Below are 23,858 nucleotides of genomic sequence, written 5' to 3'. Positions count from 1 at the left end.
TGTTCAATCATCTAAAAATAAATTAGGTTAATAGTGTTTCACACATCAATTCTAAGATTTAGTATTAATGTATTATAGCAGGGGATTTCACATGAGATTTGATATTAATGTATCATAACAAGGGATTTCACACTTGGAATATCAATAGTCACCTTTCCATGAGTGACTTGGATTTGTTCTTGTCTAGTAGCCATTCCTTCTCTAGTTCTCAGTATTGTTTCTTGTTCTTTGGTTTTAGCAGTAGCAACTGCTATTGTAGACAAGGCAGTTTTTTCAGCTTCTTTTCTCATCTGATTATTACAGTGAAATGAAGGTTTAAATTGGACAGAGCTTCAGACACACATGGTATGAATAACCCTTCCCCCCTCCTAGTGAAGATGCAAGGTGAAATTACTCAGGGTTCACTACACAAAAGGAGTTAACTTTCACTTGCAATGTTCACACATAATGACTAGGAATCACAAAACTTAGAAATGTTAACTATAAAAAAATCAGAGGATTCTATATAGTGTATTTTAAAAAATCAGGCTAAAAATGCTAATCTTCATGCAGAAAGTAATGGTGAATAAAGTGAATTACTAATGTTACAGATGGATGAAAATCAAACGTGCAGATACAATTAATGGTGAGCAGTCAGATATTTACTATTTCATTTTTAGTTTGGGATTCAAAAAGGAAAATACAGATTAATAATTCATACCACATTGTAGTTTTTAGAATGGTTTATTAGAAATTAGTTTAAAGATGAACTTACCTTTTCCTGAGTTATTTGAATTTGCTCTCTTTTGGTAGTGATGCCTTCTCTAGGTCTTGATACTAAATCTTGTTCTTTAATTTTGGGTGTGGCAACTATGACTTTAGGTACCACTGTTTTCCTAGTTTCTTTCATTATCTGATCATACGATAAAAACAAAAGTGAGAAAATGGTCATTAAATTTCATACAGCCTCTAGTAAGAATAAACTTAAAACTGAGAAAGGAAGCAAATTTATTCCAATTCAAGAACGTTTTAATCACACTTAAGTATATCACTTGAGTTGCTTTGATCATCCACACTGCTTCACTGGTAACAATATCAAAGTAAGTTCAGTCTAAAAGAAAAATGTATGATTAGCAATAAAAGGATAAAGGATGTATTTCTCTTTCTCCCATTGTTCTTATTACAATCTAAGGGAAATTCTAGCAGAGCCATAAAGAACATGTTTGCATTTTATTGAATTGTACACTGGAGTCCACTTCATCAGAATATATGAAAGTGAATTATGATACCTTATTAGTAATGATCCAAAAAGAGTCCAAAAGTTAGGAGTGAAAAGTGGCAGCAAAAGCTAGATTGGTGGCAAAATGTTTACAAGAGATTTTAAGGCATTTTTCTCTTTGAGTTGTAAAGAGAGGAGGAGGTGAAAAAATGATGATTAAGACCTATGAGAAAAAAGTACTTGGCTTGCAAAAGAAGTAATACAAGTGAATTTCGCACCAGCAGGAAGTCATCTCCCTTTCATGAGCTATGTACTTCTGATCCTGTTGTGTGGCAGTTTCTTCTTGAGCTTCCAGGATTGTTTCTAGTTGTGTGGGCTTTGCAATGGCAACTACCACCATGGACATAGCAGTTGTCTCAGCTTTCTGTCTTTTCTGATTTTCAGAGTGAAATAAAGATTTGAGCTTCAAAAGTGCACAGAAAAAGCAGCAAGATACCCTTGCAACATTCAGGAAAATACAGAATTCTTAATGGTGATAGAGAAAACATAATATTTCCATTTTCAGGGCCAACACTTGTGGTTAAAACACAGACTTTAGTGTTCCTGATGAATGGGCTTCTCTTCTGTCCACCTGCACCTTAGCAAGTTGTCCTGGAAACTGAAAGAGTCTCATCTTTGAGACACGTTGACATGTTGGGGCACCCAGTGTGTGGCCACTGGCAAATGGTTGGAAACTATGCAGTCAGGCTGAACTTGCCAGGTACCAGCATTACCATGACAACAGGAATTTCTATGCCCTATATTATGCCATGCAGGGTTCTTGTGCAGTTTCTCACTCACTATACGGTGAGGGAAATTCATCCAACAGCCTCTGGCCAGCCTTTCCAGTGTACAGTGTCCTCAGCTGGACATTTTAAAATAGTGGCTCTGGGATCAGCAAAGAGCTTGAGATCAAGAGAGGGGAGCATAGGCATCCTCCTGACATGAAAGGAATAAAAATAGATGCTCCTTTCCCGACCCTTAAAGGCTGACTTCACACACAGGGGAGAAGTAGATTTTGGTAAGACTGAGGTTGTTCTCGTATGGCTGTATAGCACAAAAGCAGCAAAAACTTCAGGTCATTGTTTATCAGCCAAGAATTAAGGCCCTTTCTTAAAGAAGTAGTGGTCATTCCTGATGTCAAGCATTTCCTCACTTTTCCTTGACAGTTGCAGTGTTCATGGCTGGTGTGTGTGTGTGTGTGTGTGTGTGTGTGTGTGTGTGTGTGTGTGTGTGTGTGTGTGTGCATGCATGTGTCTTATAATCATGTAGTTTGTATGTTACAGTCTAAGTGACTCAGGGCTCTGGCTATGCACAAAAAAACTGCTTGTACCAGTGGATAACTGGACTAAGGTGATATCTTCCATGTAAGTATGCCCTAGAAACACCATAGATGTGCCCCAAACTATTCTAATAGATAATTTCCCCCAAACTGGTCAATTGAGTGGATAAATTTTGCAATGAGAAAAGAATATCCTTCATGAAAGAGTGTCAATATCAAACATAGAGAAACAACAAAAAGAAAATACACACAAAAGACATGTCCATTTAGGTTTTGGTTATAGAGTACATGCGGATGGCCAGAATATGATGTCTATCAATGAACTAGTATTTATAAAATTGGACTTACTGTTTCTTGACTTATTTGTTTCTGTTCTTGTTTTGTAGTAATTTCTCCAGTAATTCTAGTTTCCTCTTTAGCTTTAGCTGTGGAAATTACTACTTTTGGCACAAATGCTTTTTCAGTTTCTTTTCGTATCTGGAATCAGTGATAAAAACAAAACTTTATTGTCTCCTGATCTCTAATGGAGGTAACATAATGTTTATTAAATATAACAAAATGGGAATTTGAAGAAAGGAGTAAAATCCTTTTGTGGAGGTACCACTAAATAAAATAAACCATCTCATTTTCATTAATTTAACCATGTTCTTGCTCTGCCTAAAACAAAATTTATGCTGCTTAGAGAAAAATAGTTGGATTCAACACTATTTGCTTTGAATCATAGAGTTGCCATCTTCTTTGAAAAGCCTTCTGATTTTTATATATGGATACTCGGTGATATTATTCTATGACACTTTTGTCATCTAAAGGTAGGATATTAGAATGGAAGGCCTTAGAAGTAATTTTGCCTGACCCTTTTATTTTATATATGAGAAATCAAGTATGGACAATTGATAATTTCATTCATCAGATATTTTTGCTCTGAGAATTTTCCTAAATATTGTTTGGAATATCAAGACTTGCTTTTCTAACATTGAGACATTATGGGGAGAAAAGTTTTGTGCATATCCTGGGCAAAATGTCTGCCAAATACTTAGTCCTCTGGACGATACTGTGTTTGGATCTGAATGCCCAGGGTGTGCGTAGGGGAATGTGAGGCAGTTTGCCCGATTCACTTTTTTGCCATTCTCAGACATCATCGCTGAACTTCAGGAGCTCAGGGTTGAAAGAGACTTGGAAGTTCATCTTCTCAAACTACCCAGCTGACAACTGGCTCCCCTGGCCATCAGCCTCCCAACTGGTTTTTCTAATCAGCACCAGAATGCCTCTGATTTTTCACTTTTCTGGTTATTTGATCTGTGAAGGCCTTGCTGTCCATCCACTTCAAATCCATATTCAAATATTTTCCAAAGGAGTTAGGAAGCAGGTGCTAAGCTATTTTCAACGCCATGTTTATTCAATGCTCTTTTCCACTCTTCTCTGTTCCTCCCTTAGCATCTACTTCTCCTTCCTGTATGTCCCTCACGGTCATGTATTTAGTTTATGCAACCCCAGATCAATCTAGAGGAGATGTTTCTACTCTCACTGTGCATTCATGGAGGTCCCCTTCCACGGGGGAAGCATTTGCTGGCTCTAAGGGACTTTGGAATGGAGGACCCAGGAGCACACAGACACAGGGGATTTTATTAGCATGACAATAACCATGTTGCCCAAGAAACACCACCCTTCATGGTAGACATGATTATATTATATGTGCTGACACAGGTAATAACAACAGTTATTTTATATCAAAAACCATTTTTACCTGTTCATGAGTTACGTGCACCTGCTCTTGTTTTGTTGTAATTACTTCTCTGGTTCTTAATTTTAATTCTTGTTCCTTGGTTTTATCAGCAGCCACTACTACCTTAGTTACAGCAGTCTTTTCTGCCTCTTTTCTTATCTGGTATTCATAGGAGAAAGGAAGAAAATACTTTAATGCATCTTATATAAAAATTTACAGTAATAAATCAAGATGAAGACATAAATGTCACAGAAGAAAGAGTAAGGAGGAAAGCTAGCGTGATTTCAAACTATAACAGAAAATCTATTCAAATAGGAGATGGGAATTATCCTGGATTTATAACACTTTTCAGCCATGAATCAAGGGTCACGTTTGTTTTGAAGGAAGTAAAAGCAAAGGTCTTTTGGGGAAGCTCTAACAGGTAATGTCTGCCATGAAATAATGGTTTACATGCCTGACTGTTGGAGCGACTGAGCTCCGGACCGACTGGTCTGGACCCACAACTCAGTGCACACAGTCCCCCTATTTAGCTGACTTTCTCAGCCACCTTTGCCTGTCTCAGCCCAGGGACACCTTGGCATGCTGAATACTTTGACCTCCTTTACTGACTTTCTGATGATTAATTCTTGCCTGACTACTTGCCTCGTGTAGACTAGACACCTATGGTATTTATATCTTGAACACCTTTGGTATCTCAGACCACCTATTGCTCAGAAAGCCCCCAAAGTCCAAGCCATGTTGGGCTCAGGGCTGTCCTCAAAATGACGTGAGTTGTGGGATCTCGGATGGCCTGGCGCGCACCTGTTCTTGAGCAGGTCGGGTGTGCACAGCAGTCGTGGTTGTCCTCTGAGCAGTCTCTACAGCTCTGGCCACCGGTTCTCTCACTCTGGCCATGTCAACCGCAGCAACAACAGTGGCAACAGCTGCACTTTTGTCAGCTTCCTGTTTCACCTGGATGGGAAATGACCGAGTACATTACTTTTGAATTGATGTGCCTGGTAGAAAAGATGAACGTACAATGGAAACTGAGCTGCCTAGAGTAAAATATACACATGCATAACCTTTTATTATTGCCAAGAGAGATAGGGTATGTGTCGTTAAAACCTGTATTTACAAAAAACCTCAGAGATTAGAGCCTTCTTCCCCAATTGAAAGTACTTTTACAAAGCAGGAGCTAAACTGGGTCTTCAGTTTCTGTGTTCAAACATTCGTGCGCTCTTCTATCCATATATTCATGCGCCCTTCCCAACCTACACAGACTGAGGTTTAGGGCAGGATTCCGGTCTCGCCGGAAGGGAAGAAGCGGCAACAGGACGGCTCTGACTGTACCTCGGTGGTGCCCGTGGCGACAGCCCCAGCCGCGTAGGCGGCGCCCGACACGCTGGCAGCAGCGCCCGCGGCTCCGCTGATGGTCACTTGCTCCTGCATCCCGTATCTCCCTTCCCATCTCTCTTCTGTCCGGATCTGAGTGGCACTCGTCACTGTGGTTTCTCTCATCTCAGCCTCAGACGAGGCCACGAAGCCCTCTTGCTTCCAAGGGGGAGGCACTTCGGCGCCTGGGGCCATGGTGGGTGTCTGAGTCTTGCGGATGAGTGATGGCGACTTAATAGATCTGATGGGGGACGTGGAGATCCTCCCTGCCGGAGACACGGACCTGAAAACCCAAGAGCAGAGAGGTCAGCTCCTCTCTGGGCCGCTGCATCGAATAATGGAAGGGAAATTTGCAAGTGTTGAGGCAGAGTTTGAAAACGTGTGCCTACACAACCTGTTCAGAGGCAAATAATGTACTTGCAAGTAATTTGTTTTAAATCTCAGGAAGCTTTGTTCTTATCTGTTGTTAACTCTGTAAGAGAATGAGACTTAATTCTAAGCTAAAGAATTTTATGCCCGGCCCCACCTTCTCACATTTAAAAAAGTCAAGACAGCAGAACGCCTTGAAATACAGCCAAAGAATGGATGTGGCAAATACAGTGATCATAACTCTAAATTTCTCTGTACTCCCAGTTCTGGGGAATGAGTGATGCCAAACAGGTGTTGAATGACGAGTTTTTTTTTTTTTTTTTTTTTAATAATCAAAATGCTTGTGCAACTCTTGACTAAACAAATTAAATCTTTTTAATTTTTCTGCAGGATGTTTCATAGCCTTCACCATACCTGGATGCCTTGTGAATCTCAGGCTAGCAGGAAGCTCTCTTGTTATTTTTGCCAAACTTTTTTGTGTGAAGGCTGTGGCAATGCACTTCAGAAACTACTGTTCCAGTCAGAAGTATTGTAGACTGTTCTTTTTAATTTTCTTTTTATTGGCTTAACATCACCCTCATTGCATTGTACTCTGGACTTCTTTTAAATATCCTTGTAGTCTCTGGAAACTGGCTAATTTGAAGCCTAAGGATTCGATAGCTTTTTTTTTTATTAAATTGATAAAGTGGCTGGCTTCTTTCAAAAGATTTCATTGCTTTTATGTGAGTCCAAAGTGCAATAGAATCAATTGAAGAATCAATTGAAAAATCCTGGCATTTACAAAAATTAGCCAAAAGAGACAGTTACTGATCTATGGCAATAATTCTAGGGATTTGTCAACTATTTAAGTTAAATTCTTTCGTAATTTAACTCTTAGTTAAGTTTTATTACATTTTACCCTCTAGGTGGTAGTATTGCCTTATCATAACATTTAACTACTGCATACAGGAAAATGCTTATGAATGTGTTCCGTCACTATATAGGGTATTTATATTGATCACAACTGAAACAATAATTTTGATTAAGCCTCAAGGTACAGTTGATATCTGCTTTAAAGTATGGAGTAACTTAACAGTACGTTACAATATTTGCCAGTTTCACAAAGAAGTGTTTAATGATTTTCTTGAAGAAGGATTTTTTGGTAAAAATCAATTCACATTTTATAAATGAAGCTGTAATCAACTAAAGGGAGATCTAGGTGGACATGTCCCTATTTTGAAAGTGTCTGCCTCAGAAATATAACAAAGATTAGTGTAATGTTCACCAAATGAAAAAAGCAAAATGGCACATATTTTTAAATGTCAGCCTGTGCTTTGTTCTAGCAGTACCTAGTAAAGTGGGTTTAATTCAAAAAGAGTAAAGACATGATTAGCATGACATGAGTCATTAGCAGTAGGTTTCAGGTAAGCCTGTGACTGTGAAAATCAATGTAATTTGAATCATTATAGGAAAGTGCTTATTTCTGCTCTTACAATAAAAAATAACCACTTGGTCACAGCTGGATATGATGCACCATATTCAATGAAATGTGTTTGCCTTATGACAAAAATCAAGATTAAATCATGCAGCATTTTATGAAGTAGTCTATCTTGGATAATCATAATTTTCTCCACAAACTGAAATTTTCATTTCTTATTTATTTTGAAGCAAATTTGGGAGGCCAACTAATTGGGATTATTAATGAACTCTCAGAACTGCTAAGACAGGCAAAATGCTCCATGGAATCAGGGAAGCGCTGTAATTCTAAATGATCCTCATTTAGGCTTGGATTTAAATGTAGTGAGGTTGTTATCTCTCTTAGAAATCCAATTGGCCTGTCCTATGATTTCATGGTGTGCAAACTTGGAGCTAGCCTGAGACAGGACATTTTTTTATTTGATAGCTAGACTTTTTTTTTAAATTGAGCATTTGTTCAAGGATTCATATTGGTGCCCGTCAATACCTTTCGTTTTTAAAAAAGGCCAATAGAATAAAGATTGGAAAATATCTAGGAATTTTTCATATGTTTATTGGACATTTACATTGTTTCTTGTGTGAAATGCTTGTCTTCTTTACATTGCTTTCCATTCATGTTGTTTTTCTGTCTGAAAATTAATATTAGAAGCTTTTTAATACATTTAGCATATTAGTTCTTTGTCTGTCGTAAGTGTGGCAAACATTTCTCCCAATCCACTGTATGCACTTTACTTCTCTAAGGGGTCTTATCCTGCATCAGCATGTACAGTGATGTACATTATACTCTGTAGGCTTGTACTGCTCACACTGTAGCCACTGTATCTTTGTTACAATACTTCTGTGGCAGAGGTGATGAAGTATCTTGAGGAAGATGCATCTTTAAAATTTTTTCACAAATGCACTGTTTGGTTTAGGAATGACCTTGCTTTTGCCATGCATAAGATTTTATTTTTATGTACTTGAATCTATAAATCTATTTTTAAAACCTGTCCCTAACAAATGGCTTCCCAAATTTACTTCTCTGTCTTATTTATTTTTTCATTTTTTCATTTTTATTTTTTAATTTAGCTCTTTACTCAAGTTGAGATTTGTTTTGCAAATGCTGTGAGATAGAGATTTATATTCTTTGTCTTCCAAATAGATAGTTAATTGGGCTAGCATTCTTTATTGAGTAAAATATCCTTTTTCCCAGTTAACTAAAAGGTCATTTTGATTAAAAAACTAAATTTCCTAGATACTTGACTGTATTTCTGGATTCTCTCTTCTGCTCCCCTGATGTATTTTCTATTCATTTACCAGTAAATACCATATTGTTTTTATTACCATAACTTCACAGGAAATTTGAATAATATTTCAGTCAACTACCCGCTTATTCTTTTATTAAAATGTTTCTTGGCAGGGGAATTCTCTCTACATTTTAAAATTTATTTAAATTAATCAAGAAATGCTTTTTTGTTTACTCCAAATTTTTCACATTTTCAGTTCATTTTAAAAACTTCACTATGTTAAGCCAAATCCCAAAGTTCCAAGTCTATATAATCTTACATTTATCATATCTGAGCCTTGATACTACATTCTCTTTTTCTAAAATACTTACATATTAACTAAACATAGAAACACATTTTATTTTCTAGCTAAACTAACATAAGCATATGTGAAATATTTAGAAGGCTTTAGTTATTATTGGAACATAAGAACATTTGTACAACTATTTTCTCTTTATGAAGTATCTTCATCTCATTGAATCCTCACAACACACCTTGAGATCATTCTTATTGTGATGCTTTTTAATTTACAAATGATATGACTAAGACTGTAAGCAAATTATTTTTCTTTAGCTCCAGTCACCTATCTGTAATATTAGGGATGATAATTCTTAAGGGTTGCTATAAATATTTAATGAGATAATGTACATAGAGTTCAATCAAATGTCTGACATAGAAAGTGGTCAATATATAGTAGTAACTATTTCATTATTGTGTCATTTACTATTCACTGTTTTATTATTATTTCCCTAAGTCACACTGTTAGCAAGTGATCGGGCTTATTGAATGTAGGGATTCCAACCCTGAATGTTGTACTCTTCTCATCTCATTCTAAATGTTCCCTAAAGCAGATTATTTATTAACTGGTATACAAATAAGAATTCAGAATTAGAGTTTATAATGTTCTCCAATTACCTGTGGACAATGAAGATATGTGAAAATCACACTTAGTACCTTATAGTTACCTCTTTATCACAGGCTACATTTTTTTTATTGCTTCCTTCTATTTCTCTTCCTATTGATTAAATTTAATTCAAAAACACATAATGACCTGATCTGCTTTAAAAGGCTTTACCTGACAGGAGATGGGGTGGGTGCGCGCACATGTCTGACCGGGGAAGGGGAGAGTCTTATCGGCGAGGGAGATTGCTGTCGAGCCAGCTGTGCTTTGGCAGCAATGGATGGTGGTGTGGGAGACCTTGACTTTGGCTTTGGAAGTATCCTGGGAGGTGTTTTATGTGGCAGCTGTTGCCCAGTGGCACCATCTATGACCATCTCAACTGCTGCAATTGATCTGGCATCAAAGTGGGCTTCAATCTTCTGCAAAAGATGAAAATAAAGCCCGCAGTGAGGAGGAATAGTTGAAGAAACAATCTGAAAGGTTTCAATACTCACAGTATAGAAAAATACCTTTTCAATTCGTGTTTCTCTTGTTTCTGAAATCTGAGCAGTCGAAACAATTGTCTTTGTCTTTTTAGCGGGTACTACTTCTTCACCTGCAGGAAGGGAAAGATCAGTTAGGAGGGGACACAATGACCCATTTTTAAAGCAGTTATGTTATTTCTTATTACAAAATCAAAAAAATTTTCTAGGTGTCCCAAAAGAGAAAAGGTACAAAGTTTTGGGTTTCGTATGAATATAATTAAATTTAAAAGTAGAAAATATTCATTATTAGATGAGAATTTAGATAGAAACATTTTTTAAAAGAAATTCCATTATTTGCCAATAATTTGAAAGTGCAGATGATTTAACTGAAATACTCCCAGTTTCTAATGAGGTTAATATCCACCAATTGCTTCTGAGCTCCTGCCTAGAATCTCGGACAATTTTCTATTTACGGGTGTTGAAAAACCAGCTTTGACTGCAGCTCACAGCATCTCCAGGCTTCAGAGGACAAACAGCGGAGGCACCCTGGCCCCACTTTGTTGTAAATCAGGCCCCTCCCCCTCCCCCTCCCCCCCGGCTCCTCAACCTCCAGCACATACCTTGAACCAGCAATTCGGCAGTCGAAGTAGCTCTTCCAACGCTATTAGTGGCATTTACTGAATAGGTTCCGGAGTCTTCGGGGTATGCTTCCACAATTAGTAAGCTGTAGAGGTCGCCTTCTTGGGAAATTTGAAAATCCAGGGAGCTTTGGATTTCGGCTCCGTCCCGATAGAACTTCACCACAGGTGTAGGGATTCCCGTCACTCTCACTTGGAGTCGCACTTGGCTTCCTTGTCTCACAGTCATGCTCTGCAGTCGTTGAGTGAAATTGGGTGGTGCTGTCTCTGCTGTAATATGAAGAGAAGAAAATAAAAAATCAGGACTGCCAGGCAGGGCACCCCCAACAGGCTCTGATTTTATACAAGCTTTGATTCCCAAACCAGGCGATGACTGGCTAAACCAAAAGTCCTTGACAGTCCTTGAGCCCAGCTCACCCAGTAGATGATAGCAAGAAAGGAACCAGGTGGTGACAGAAGGCAATCAATCCCACCACCATATTTTATTTGTGTTTTGTTTAGCAGTTCTAAGCCACTACTTTTTTTTTTTTTTAAAGAAAAAGGCTAGATCTTGCTAAACATTTCTAGAGAATCTTTCCAGCACTTCCTCCCAACCTCACTTTTGGCACTATAGAAACATATTAGGGCAATTTACATATTTCAATAAGTTGCATTAAAATGAATTCTAATAGTTGGTTTGATGGATGCACTTGTGACTTACCGAATCATTAAATTTTAATTTAATTTTAAAAGCCCTAAATAGTCTTCAACTTGATCAGTATTCAAATAATTCAAATATTTGCCTGGATTTAAAATGTTAATCCAAATAATGACCCAACAAATGTTAGTTATGATACAGAAAAGGGATTTGTTGGCTAATTATGCTGAAAGAATTTTTTTATAAAATAAATGTGCAAAATGACTGGGATTGATTTTGACACGTTTCTGAGTAACAACAGCAGATGCTGTCAATTTTGTGCATTTTCCATTTCTGAACTTTCTGTATGTATTTTGAACTTCCTACCTAATGTTGCCTGATACTTAGGTCAATGACAGCCCTGTGCTGGAACAGTACTGAAAGTATAGTTATTGAATAAACTTACATAACATATATGCAGCTCATGACAGATATTAATGTGCAATGTATAAATATGCTGTGCATTTATGTCTTACCAGCAAGTATAGGATGGAGGAAAAAGACAGAGGCCACAACGATTAGGGGTAAATTTTCTGGGAAAACTGTGACGTGGATTTGAATCATAAATAAACATTTGCTTTTTTCTGTGTATGTTTACTGTGTGATATTTTTAGAAATGGAAGGTAAATGAATAAGTACTGAACTTTGTAGGCTAGAGCAGTGTTTCTTACATAGGTGGTCTGGGGGCCACATGCATGAGAATCAACTAGCTGTTTTGTTAAAGTGTGAATTCCTGGAGGTAAACACATCCCTTAGTTGGCTTATAAACAAGGCTCCAAGCTTTTCTACTTGCTCAGAAACATGATTTTTAACATTTCCTTAATATATTTTTAAGTGTTTTAATATTTGTATAGAGAAACTGATTTTCAGCCACTTTTGTGCTGTATTTTGAGAGGAAAATTATATTCCATAAGGGAAACAACTTTGCTATGAGTGGGCCCTTCTCCAGATGCAAGCTGCATCTGCTTGTGCTCAGTAGCTCTTTGTGGACTGCCTACCAGGGCCCAGAGATGCCCACTGGGTGGGAGGCAGAGGCTGGACAGGTCCCCGCCAGCCTACCTGTCACAAGAAGCTCAGCAGTACTAGTTGCTTGTCCAGATCCATTGGTGGCTTTCAGGGAGTATCGTCCACTGTGGGCTTCAGCCACGGCGGGGATCGTCAGTCTAGCGCGGCCATCGCTAAAGGAGATCTGCACGCCGGGCAGAGTGGAAGTGGAAATCACCTGGCCATCCCGAAACCAGCTCACCTCAGGAACTGGGAAACCTGGAGCACAAAGACAAGTCATTTTAGACTTGAGTGGGGTACGACAATGTCCTCTGTTCTGTTCCATTATGTTGACTGCCTTGTCCTAACCTGTAAGAGCTACCCAGAGCGTTGTGCTGCTTAATGAGAGTGAGAACCCTACGGCCACACGACAGAAGTGGAGACTTGCAGACCATTAGGAAGATCTGTGGGTTCATGTAGAGGGGAGGAAACTGAGGCCAAAAGAGGCTTGATGATTTCTGCATGGTCCTGCAGCTAGAAGTGGCACACAGAGAACTAGAATTTCCATCTCCTGCCCCTCTGCCCAGGGTTCTATCTGATGCAATTTAATATACATCACTAAAATCATGAGAGGGATTTATAAAAGTGAAGAGTCTTCTTCGAAAACAAGTGAAGAGCAAAAGCAGAAAGGGGATCTAAGACAAGCACAAGAGGACATGCTCACCCACCTCCCACCTCTGCGCTGGCAGGGATGCTCTCTTCATGAGTTTGCTCTTCAAATGTGCAATCAGTAAAAATGTCACTCCTTGAAGAGGCAGATTCCCTTACAAGAGACCAAGCTAAACCTAGTCTTTCAGAGCAATATGTAGCTGGAGTTGCAGACAGAAAAGGCAGATGCTCTTCACTCACCATGAACTGTGGAGCTAAGAACTCCATGTACATGGTTGAGTGTTTTAAGTATATTAAAATCTGGACTTAGAAAGCATGAGATAAATTCGGAGCACAGTATCTTTTGCATTTGGCTTTAAAGGCTGGTGATCTATCTCCTTAAACTGAGGAGGTGAAGATAACTAAAACAAAGTTTATTTTGTTGTTCCAAATAAGCCAGTCTCCCACTACAGCCAAGTAAATAGTTTAAAATAGACTAATTCATAGGTAGCAAATAGTTTCAGTAGTGCTTTTGTAAGAATGTGTTAGCCCAGAGTGTGAAGGAGCAAGAAGCTGTGAAGGTGCCAAATTCCACTGTTCCACAAGCCCACAGAATTCTTCCTGAAGGCATATGTGTTCTGCTCAGTTCAGGAATTACTGAGCATTACAAGATAAATAAGGGAACTGTTTGGAAGTTAGGATTTATCATGCATGAGAAGAATTGAATTGGTCTCTATATACACATACAATAGAAAATGAAAAATGAACAAAGTGTTACCTAGTTGTGAGTAAGGTTGGTACATAAAATAGAAAATGAAAAGAATGAATAAAATTAAGAGGGACAATGCACCATGGAGGTACATCAAGCAAGATTTAAAATTAATCCATATACTTTTATATGACCAATTATTACACTGCAGAAGGCAATGTTGATTAAACAATTTTGAGATAATTTACAATATAGTTTGTAGATTAGCCCCATTTTTTTCACAAGATGATAGGTCCCAGAAATCATGTATGTTTTTGGAACCACCCCTAAACCATGTTATAAAAAAGATAAAGAAGAACTGCCTTTTAAATAAAAGTCAGTGTTTCTGATTAATATATAGTCCAGAATTGTATATATATATTTTTGTTGTCATTTCAAAATGATTAGAAACTCTTTTAATTCACTAGAATCGCTTAATAAAGATTTAAAATAAAACAATAAAATAATTAGGAGTTAGCTCATCACTGAGAGTTTTGCTTGTGAGAAAAGTCAGTTGTATTGTTATTTTCCATATAAAACAATCAGGATTCAGGCACGCAGAGCAGTCAGCCCCGGGCTACCGCCCAGCAGCTCCATGGAAGGCCCCTATTGAGTTCTTGGCTGCCAGTCTGGCTCTGCAGCTGAACCCAATTATAAAATGACCACATTTGATCCTATTTAGCAGCTGGATTCTGACAGCAATTTTAATCCAATGCTAATTATTTTGCTTTGTGGAATTATAGATATGAATAAAACATTTTCAGGCCATTATATTGTCAGATTTTGTCAGTACTCTGTGAACAGTATATACCCTTACAATGACTCTTCCGTAGATTTAGACCGATTTTACCAAGTGAAAGCAGGACTCAACCCTGGCTTCAGGTCCTACAGCAAAGTTAATATATGAGGGGGGGAGAGATGAAGAAAAGTCAAGGGTGGATGCGTGAGCTTACCACTAATGTGAGCCTCAAAGGTTGCGGTACCACCCTCCAGTACCACAACGCTTTGTAACGGCTGCTTAAACGTCGGTGCTTGAGATGTCATCTTTGCAGGCACTCTGAAAAGGAAGAGAAAGTAAATTAGAATTCCACAGCTCAGGGCCACTCTGGAATCGTCCCTGGGCCTCGGGTGGTGGGTCGGCTTTCTCCTTTGTGGCTTAAATTTGAACAGTTGTTTTCTGAATTGTCTTGAAACCTAACAGAGTAGCAAGTCCACGAGGAAATGGAAAAGCATTTAGGCAAGCATGATAAGGAGTGTTCCTTCGTAGTCCAAGAGGGAAATTTAGTCTTATCAGAGGTGGGAAATGTAGGCGAGTGTTGGAGAGAGGGAAAGTGGAGTAAGCAATTATTCTTTATTATCATGAAGAATAATAAGAGATGTGTGCAAAGTGTAAAGTGAATCTTTGCATCAGTTGAAATGCCTGAAAGACTATTAATAAAAAAACATTTCCTTCCTCCTAATATTTTTTACTCACTGCATCCATATTTATAGAGTTAATGTAGGGTTGGGGTTGGGCATTATTAACTTAAGCATTCCAAATATTTACTTAAAATAGTCACCAAAACTGAAAATTTGAACTTTGCTTTTCCTTGCCTTACTTGAAAAGTTTTGGCAAGCTCTGTCAAATATGCAAACCTTTTGTAGACAGCATAGAGTGCTTCCTATTTCTTAATAGTTCTTCATTTTGTATTTGCTCAAAAAACTTTACTACTGCTGAAGTAAATATTCATAAAAATTAAATTTAAGTGAGTAGGTCAAAATTTATTATAGATTTGAAAGAAAAATACTGACTTGAGTTCTTAATAAGGCACACTATGCGGACTCTGAAAAATGGGAGGCTGGTGTGAAATGTAGATGAAGTAGAAAGACCTCTGCTTTCATAACTTGAATATTCAAAGTCAAAGAAATGAATACAAAATTTGCAGTTAAGTCCTTTTAAACAGAAGAAAGTACTTTGTCTATCAGTTTCAGAAAGATTATGTGAAGAATTTTCTGATGCATAAATATCTTACTATTCAATGTGACTATTCCACTATTCTGATATAAAAAGCAAATTCTCACTTGTCAATTGCTTCATTACTATTTTTCATAAAATTCTCTGTTCACCAAAAACTTATGGAACAACAATCTTTGTAATGATAATTCTGTACCTTATTGTAACTTTTTGACTTAGTTAAAAAGAAATTGAAACCAAAATTCTCTGAGACAATAAAACTTATATTTGGAAAATTCAGGTAATTTCCAAAAGTTTTTTGTGAAACTTCTCTCAAGAACTCCTTATTGTAACATATTATCTTTAGGACAAATACCTTCTCTGTCTGACTTTTCCTGTTTATGATCTAGTGTGTCTTCTAAACATAGCTCTGTTCTTCTACGCCATTGATGTGTTTTATATCTATGTATTTACTGGCATTTATAATTAATAATCTAATTCCAGAAAGATGGGAAATCAAAGTGTATTTAGAAATAAAAAGTTACAACATTATTTTTCACCCTTCTTAGCATCAATATTGATCTCAGATCATATAATTTGATCGAGTTGAAATAAAATACATAATGAGATTGCATTTTAGAAAATTATATAGATTTTCCTCCAAATTTCTAAATACATTGCAGTTAACTGACATAAATTGGTCTTTCATTACTATAGGTAGGTGAATTTTGTGGCTTTAGCACTTGCCTTTGAGAGGCCTTTGTCTAATAAGGGCTGAAGGCATGCATCTAAAATGTCATGTTCCCAAAATAAACTCTCCCAAGTTGACTGACAGCAGCCAAGTGTTCTGTCACTGTCCTGCAACTGATACCTCAGCAGTTGATTCCCTTAAAAAGTCATCCGGGTGTAGCTGATACCACATGCATTTTATCAGAGCTATTCTTGGTGTGTCTCACTTAATCACTGAGTAATATAACCTTGAACATTCTTAACAGACAAAAAGGGTCTATAAAAGAAGCAAACATTTCTATCACCATTTCAGACCTGAACTTTAACACTTTTAGAATATTAGGCCCATCAAAACAATTTGAATCTTTGTGCTGATATACTAAACCATTCAACTTTTTAAAGAAAAACATTCACATATTTTAAAACATAGCTTAACAAGCAGATTCAAATAATGGATCGTTACCAGCTATGCATAGTCGAACACATGTATATAGGCATTTAATATACAAAAATAATTGGAAACTAGAAATTAAGAAGGAAGGGACTCTATTATTAGAAAGAGAAAAGATGTTGCTCACCTGATTTCTCAAGAGTGCCCAAAAAGGGTGGGACTAAGCCCAAGGTTGCTTTGGAAACGACGTCCTATCTAGAGTTGGTTTTTTTGACCATCTCCAACATGAATCGGTGAGCCTCTAAACTTAAAAACAAAACTACACAGTTAAGACTGTGTAGTTTTGCTTTTCTATGCAATCCCTACACCCGAGGCGAGGCTGGGAATGCACGACTGCTCAAGAGCCAGGGTCTGGCCCTGCCCTTATATTTGCCAGATCTGCTGACAGCCCCACATCCTTAGGGCCAGATGCTGGGTGATTGGCTCTCCTAGGGAAGCATGATGGGAGAGAGACCTATTTGGTAGTGTCACATACCACCTGTTCTTCTGATTGGCAGTGCTAAATTTAGCACCTCAAAAGAGGCTTTACCAGGGAAATCGAACCATATTTAAAGAATAACTGTGCTAAGGCTTAGAGAAGAGCATTTGTTGCTCATGTTAAAATCTGAAAACACTGGTCTGAGGAGAATTTGTGACAACAGAAGACACTTGTGGCCAGTCATATAAAATAGCCCCAAACCTGAGGGCTCTGCCCTGTGAGTCAGGCCCCATTTTGGTTCCCTTCCCCCATGCAACCAACCAAATGGACTTGTCAATCATGATAACAGATGAGGGAATTTATCTCATGCATAAGACTTCACTTTCTTTGAAGAGTCAGTGCCTATAAACCTAAACACTGGAGAGAGCCCATTTATACTATCTACATTCTCCAGAATCCACTTGTACTTTGGGGAGAGTTAAGCCAATGTTAATGAGCTTAGTGTTTAAACAGCCCTGCAAGAAATAACATTGAAAGGCAAAATCTGAACTCTGCTTAGATTTAGTCTATATAGTGTAATGGCTTCACTTTTTTCATATGTCATTTTTTTCTGGCATTTATATTTGTAAATATGCATGAACTGTTCCTTAATGAGTAGCCAAACTTTATGTTTAAATGATCCATAGGCTTCTTTTTCCAGGCACATGAAGGCTGCTTTACTTATCAGTGGAGTTGCTGTTACTAATGGGTAGTAGTTGGGGGATGATATAGTTGCTATTTCAGGACTGAATTTAATTTCAGGCAAGAGACATTTCAAATACAAAAGAGCATACTAAAAGATCTTTATGATGGTTCAGCTGAAAGATTTGTGAAACTCTACTAAGAGAGAAGAAAGCTGTCTTGTTCATAATGCAAAGAAACTTGTCTTAATAAAGTGGACTAAATTTAAATTAAATTTATTTATGTCTGTAATAAAAATGTTCCCTGTTGTGAAAGACCTTGGCCATGCATTAGACTTTTCAACTTTCTGAGTATTCCATACTTTGTATTGTTTATATAGTGATTAATTTATTAAGATTAAACAGAGCTAAATTATACTGCACAACTGGTGTAGTACAGTTATATAGACAAGATGACAACAGGTATTTATTTAAACATTTGTCTCCTTTACTTAAGCAGTGATATACCTATATTGATTGCATTTTCCCCCCACAGACTCTATCTTCCATTACTGTTTGATTATTTATTCCAAAATAATTAGTTTCATGTTATATATCTTAAAAATTAGCCCCAATCAGAGAGTCATATTATAGGCAGCCTGCCAGTCATAAGGCAAAGCAAGACTAGAAAGTTTGGGTGATCTTTCTGATTTGGGGTCTCACCAACTGGCTATTTATTTAAAATGTGTTTGTGCATATTTTATATATGTGGTGTATGGCCTATGGTATGTTCATGTATATGTATGTTTAGATTCATTTGACCTAATGTGAAGCATGCTAATGTTTCACTATGTGTGTTAAGACAAAGTCAAACCACTTTAATTCTTATGAGAAACTGGAGGGAGGGAGTGACCAGAACACTGAAGTCTGTGTCACCTGACCTGGGGCAGTACAGGGAGCCCCGGAGCCAGGGGGACGGGCCGTGCGTCACAGACAGAGGGGCAAGTGTCGGGCCTCCAAAGCTGCTTGTCTCTTCATTGTGGGACATTTCTAGTACTGTCCAGATTCTTGCCTTTTGGCATTTACATCCTTATTAAGGCATTCAGAGTTAAGAAAGGAAGGGAGAAAAGGAGGAGGAAGGAAGGAGAAAGAAGGAAGGAGCTGTTAGTAAATAACTAATACACTCCTCCGGAAAGAGACCATCTGATTGGATTAGTGATCAGTAGTTGACAGTACATGACCTCATAGTAGGCATTAATTTTAAAATTAAATATGCCATCGTTGGAATACAGTAAGCTGGCCCAGGGGAAACCAAATACTTCTCAGATTTGGGGAGCTTACTGATGCAGTAACATCTTAAATTACCACCCTAACTGGGGGGAGGAGTCCCATAAATAATCCAAAACAGCTGATAATTCAAATATAATGCCTACTTAGTATGGAATGTATAGTGTGATGCTCTTTTTGAGCATTATAGTCAAGGAAATTTAATAAATATTTATTAAGCATATGCTCAGGATAATTATTATGATAAATTATTATAATTCTGGATTCTATCATTGCTTATTGACTCAGCAAATATCTACTGAGTAATAACTGTGCCAGGCATTTTGCTAGATGGTGGCTAGATAGTGGCGATCAAGAAGATAGTTATGGTTCCTGCACTTTTGGAGACTGGTCCACATAACCTTCTAATAAATTCTCAGTGATCTGTGACTGAGACCTAGACTAAGATATGTCATAAAACTCAGGCAGTTACACCATCAACATAGCTGTTGTTGGTGTCAGACTTTGTTTATACTACATAGGACCATTTGGGAAAAGAAGAACTTACTGGGGGTTGTCTGAGAAATGGGTACAGTTTTTAAGTCTAATGTAAGAGTCCTTTCTAAGAGAAAAGAGTAAAATGAATGTTTCTTATAATTCATTTAAAAAATTTTTGTGCATTCCTCCTGTTTTAAATACAGCTCAGAAACTGGGATTACAGCAATGCATACAACAGACAGAAATCTCTGCCCTCATGAAGTTTGCATTTTAATAAGCATAGTAAAATCTAGTAATACTATATCTATAAACTCCTTTCCACTCAAAGTATTTTAAAGCTAAAATACAGACTCATCATTGTGTTGTTTTTACACAAAGAAGTAGAAAAACAAATTCAGGAAGTACCCATGGAAGAATGTGCCAACCAAACAACCTGTTCTAATGGAGAATCACCTGAGTTCCTTGAGTTATAAAGGCAGGCAAAGTGGCACTGGGGATGTGGGATACAGGAGAGTACTGTTTAAAACTCACGAGGAGACTTCCCTTCTCATTTTACTAGCTGCAGTTACAACTGCTTTAGAAGTAAGATCAAATGAATTGATTTCTACAATTATTTGCAGAGGTACCAATAGTCACTAACATATGTAATGCTACATTAAATACAGAAAAATTATTTTTACATGTATGATACCTCTACCAAAATAAGAAAGATCTTATTAGTTTTGCATTTCTCAGTAGCTCTGACTCCAGGGTCATATGGAATTTCGCTCCTACCCTACATGGGCCTAAGCAACTTGCTTGAATCTCTGAGTCTCAGATTTTTTTCATTGTAAATTGAGGATTGTATTACCCGCTTCACAGGGTTATTGGGAAGATCACACAATAGACTGAATGTGACAGTGGCCAGGACAGTGAGGACCTGACACATAGCAGGCTTGTAGATTGTTTGCTGGTGTCAAGCATGGTGCAAAGGAAGGTTATTTCAGGGCTTAGTAAACTGATTTGAGCAATTATATAACTACCAGGTAGAATATCCAGGATAGTGTTTTCTAAGAAATCTTTGAAAAGTCCAAAAGTGAGCTCATGTCATTCTGTCTTGCCAATGGGTATCAGCCCGGGCAAGTTCCCTGTGGATTCAGTGAGACTGAGGAATGACAACGGAACGTTCTTGGGGTGAAAGGGTCATACCCAACTTTATTCCCACGGTGGCAGGTCAGTCACTAGAATCCCGTCCACTCAGAGCAAGTCCGCATGCAGCAAGCTGGTCTCCTCCTCTGGGCTTCTCTGCCCCCATAGCCATCTCAGTCTCTGTCCTCAGTGCTGCCACCACTCCAGTCTCTGCTCTCCTGCAGCCGTGCAGCTGTGCTACTGTGTCACCCAGAGCACTGGGCAGAGCTCTTTATAGAGAGTCAATAACAACGTATTACCCACACATGTGCAGTGAGCTAGCCAGCCAGGGCCAGGTGAGGATCCTGGTCATAGGAACCTTCACTTGGTCCAGATATTCCTTCCCTGAAGAGCCTCAAAAGGTGACATTTACATTTACATGTGGAATTAAAGCAAAGCCCAGGAACTACTGGAGTCTGAAAGAAGAAATAAGCTGCATTGCTGGAAGCTCGGGACAGGAAACTGTAAACCAGTTTAGATCCAACCACCAGCAGATGTTCCCTGGAGATGATATTGTTGTCAAATAATAATCTGCTTCACACATGTTGAAGGGAGGCAGTTAGGCTCCTTTTACCGGGCAACTACTGTAGGCACATGACCTAAGGATTAAGGGTTCTTCCAGGGTCAAAAATGTGTTTGGGAGCTGAAAAATAAGTTTTGCATTGAAGTACAAAAAATTCTGCAAAACCGAAAAAATAGGTATTTATTAAATGTCTACAAAGCAGACATGTCAATTAGTCAATGTATTTATGATGGGTATATTTTAATGTTTGATATGTTATGAGGTGGATCCTCCAAGAGTAAAAACACCTGTGTAGGAAAAAATCTAAAAATGACCCTATAGGCAGCTGTACTGTCTAAAAAAACAAAGGTAATCTTGGAAGTACTTAAAAGACCCTGAACTTTAAATGACGGTTTATATTCATATGGAATTCTAAGGATTTTATGTATCCGTTGAAAAGATTTAGGCTTTTTTACCTCTGTGTTTTACCCCATCTATTTAAAATTCCTGGACAAATACCTACCTCCACGCCCATTTTCTCACCTAATTACAAACAGAATCCTTTTGAAAAACCCTTACTGTGCAAGCAAAGTGCTGGATGTTCTCTGACTGGATTTGCTACAGTCGCCCTCCATAAGCTGCCGGATATTCTCTAGGTGCCCCTCAATTCGCTACCCACCCCCTTCTGCCCTATCCTGTGCCCCTGGGAGGCTGATCCCTAGAGGGGTCCTCCCCTGCCCTTTGGTATCTGATAAGGCTTAGCCAAGGGGAAGAGCTGGCAGGGGAAAGTTCAGGGTATTTATGCCCTCGGGTCCCCCCTTGCTCAGCTGTACTTTCGCCAGGAACACCTTCTACTTGTAGCCACGCTCCTGCCAGGGACCCTTTTCCCATACTCTCTTTGAGTTCCTGTTACTGCTCCCTTCTTGTGTTTTTAGCCAGGGCTTTGTATTGTTGCTTATCCTGGGTTCTTCCCCACCTGTCAGTGTCCTTGAACTTGCCTTCACCGTGTAATAGTCCTTCACTAAATTCTCTTCAGTTGAACTTCTGAGTTGCTTCCTGTGCTATGACCTGATCTGCTTGTGTGGAGACAATAAAAATCTTTTCTCCCTCTTAAGCTAAATCGACCTAAACACTTACCTACCTTCATTGCTATATAATTGTTTCAATTTCCAATAGATTCTTCTTACCCTTCCTCCCTACAGGCAGCATGTATTTTTAGTGTTAAGTTCGGACTCCTATTCCCTTCCTCCTCCCTCCCTCTCTTCTGTTCTCCCTCTTTTCTTTCCTTCTCAAGTGATTTTTGAGTGTCTTCTGTGTACCAAGAACTATGGAGGATCCTTTACTTAGACATTAGTTGGGAAGACAAGAGGACTATGTAACAGTGGAAGGAGAGACAATGAAAGCTAAGAGCCAAAATGACTGGGAGAAACACTAAAGTGCTCAGGGACCCAGGGCTGGAGAAGAGCAGTGCAGAATGAATCATAAAAAACTTCTTGTGGGAGAGTAACTGGGGTATTTTTATTTCATTCCACAAAAGAACTGAGACATTTCAACAAAAGTACATAAAACATGACAAAAGAGAGGTGGGACTAAAGAGTAACTTTCAGAGAAAATAGAAACAAGTAGAAAACTAAAACCATGTCAAAGAACAACATAAATTCATAAGGCAATTCTGTTTGCTATAGTTGATTGTCAATGGGTTTCAGCCCCAGGTAAGTTCACTATGGATTCAATGTGACCAAAGAAATGACAGTAGAATGTTTTTGGGGTAAAAGGGTTATACCCAACTTTATTTCCATGGTGGCAGGTCAGTCACTAGAATCCTGTACACTCAGAGCAAGTCTGCATGCAGCAAGCTGGTCTCTGCCTCTGGGCCTCTCTGTCCCTGCAGCCGTCTGTCTTTGTCCTCAGAGCTGCCACCACTCCAGTTTCATCTCTGCTCTCCTGCAGCCTTGCAGCTGCACCACCATGTCGCCCAGAGCACTGTGCGGGGCTCATTATATAGAGTCAATAACGATGCATTGCCCACGTATGTGTAGCAGGTTAGCCAACCAGGGCCAGGTGGGAATCCAGGCCACAGGACCTTCACTTTATCCACATTGATCTTCAGGGTTGGTGGTGAACTTCCTAGAAGTTAAAGAAAAAAAAGGCATAAATCTCACTATATAGAGAGAAGCAGACCAATTACACTTCCTTGGGGAAGTATAATTTTTCTAACACTGAGTTAAATTTATCACGTACAACTTTATAGAGGAACACTGAGTGAGGTACAAAACACAAAGTGTTTAATGACAGATCTATAGCAGATGCAGTGACCTAATAAATAGGTTGATATTTTTGGTGGAAATGTTTAACAAAAGTTAAGGGCATAGCACTAAAAAGAAACTCAGTAAATTTAACTGAATGAGGGGTGGTCTTGCCAATGGGTTTCAGCCCTGGGCAAGTTCGCCATATCAGTGAGACCCAGGAATGAC

General features: G+C 38.4%; 1 protein-coding gene across 49 annotated transcripts in view; it reads right to left on the bottom strand.

The window, feature by feature from the left end:
* TTN (titin) overlaps window positions 1–17,224 on the bottom strand; it is a 262,742-nt gene extending 245,518 nt beyond the window's left edge. For 48 of the 49 annotated variants that reach the window (XM_073218602.1, XM_073218615.1, XM_073218603.1 and 45 more), the window contains exons 1-12: window positions 17,002–17,222; window positions 14,715–14,818; window positions 12,441–12,644; window positions 10,688–10,975; window positions 10,113–10,198; window positions 9,778–10,022; window positions 5,572–5,896; window positions 5,044–5,193; window positions 4,264–4,401; window positions 2,868–2,996; window positions 755–892; window positions 153–290 (exon numbers count right to left, since the gene is read on the bottom strand). In XM_073218602.1, the coding sequence (XP_073074703.1) occupies window positions 153–290; window positions 755–892; window positions 2,868–2,996; window positions 4,264–4,401; window positions 5,044–5,193; window positions 5,572–5,896; window positions 9,778–10,022; window positions 10,113–10,198; window positions 10,688–10,975; window positions 12,441–12,644; window positions 14,715–14,805 (1,932 nt within the window). In that variant the 5' untranslated portion in view covers window positions 14,806–14,818; window positions 17,002–17,222. Of the gene's footprint in view, window positions 1–152; window positions 291–754; window positions 893–2,867; window positions 2,997–4,263; window positions 4,402–5,043; window positions 5,194–5,571; window positions 5,897–9,777; window positions 10,023–10,112; window positions 10,199–10,687; window positions 10,976–12,440; window positions 12,645–14,714; window positions 14,819–17,001 lie in introns of all 49 variants that reach the window. The other variant, XM_073218650.1, reaches the window with a different exon arrangement.
* Between the last annotated feature and the right edge of the window lie 6,634 nt (window positions 17,225–23,858).

Source organism: Manis javanica, chromosome 12 (assembly GCF_040802235.1).
Source record: "Manis javanica isolate MJ-LG chromosome 12, MJ_LKY, whole genome shotgun sequence".
NCBI lineage: Eukaryota > Metazoa > Chordata > Mammalia > Pholidota > Manidae > Manis > Manis javanica.
This window is presented reverse-complemented; position numbering and strand designations above follow the sequence as displayed.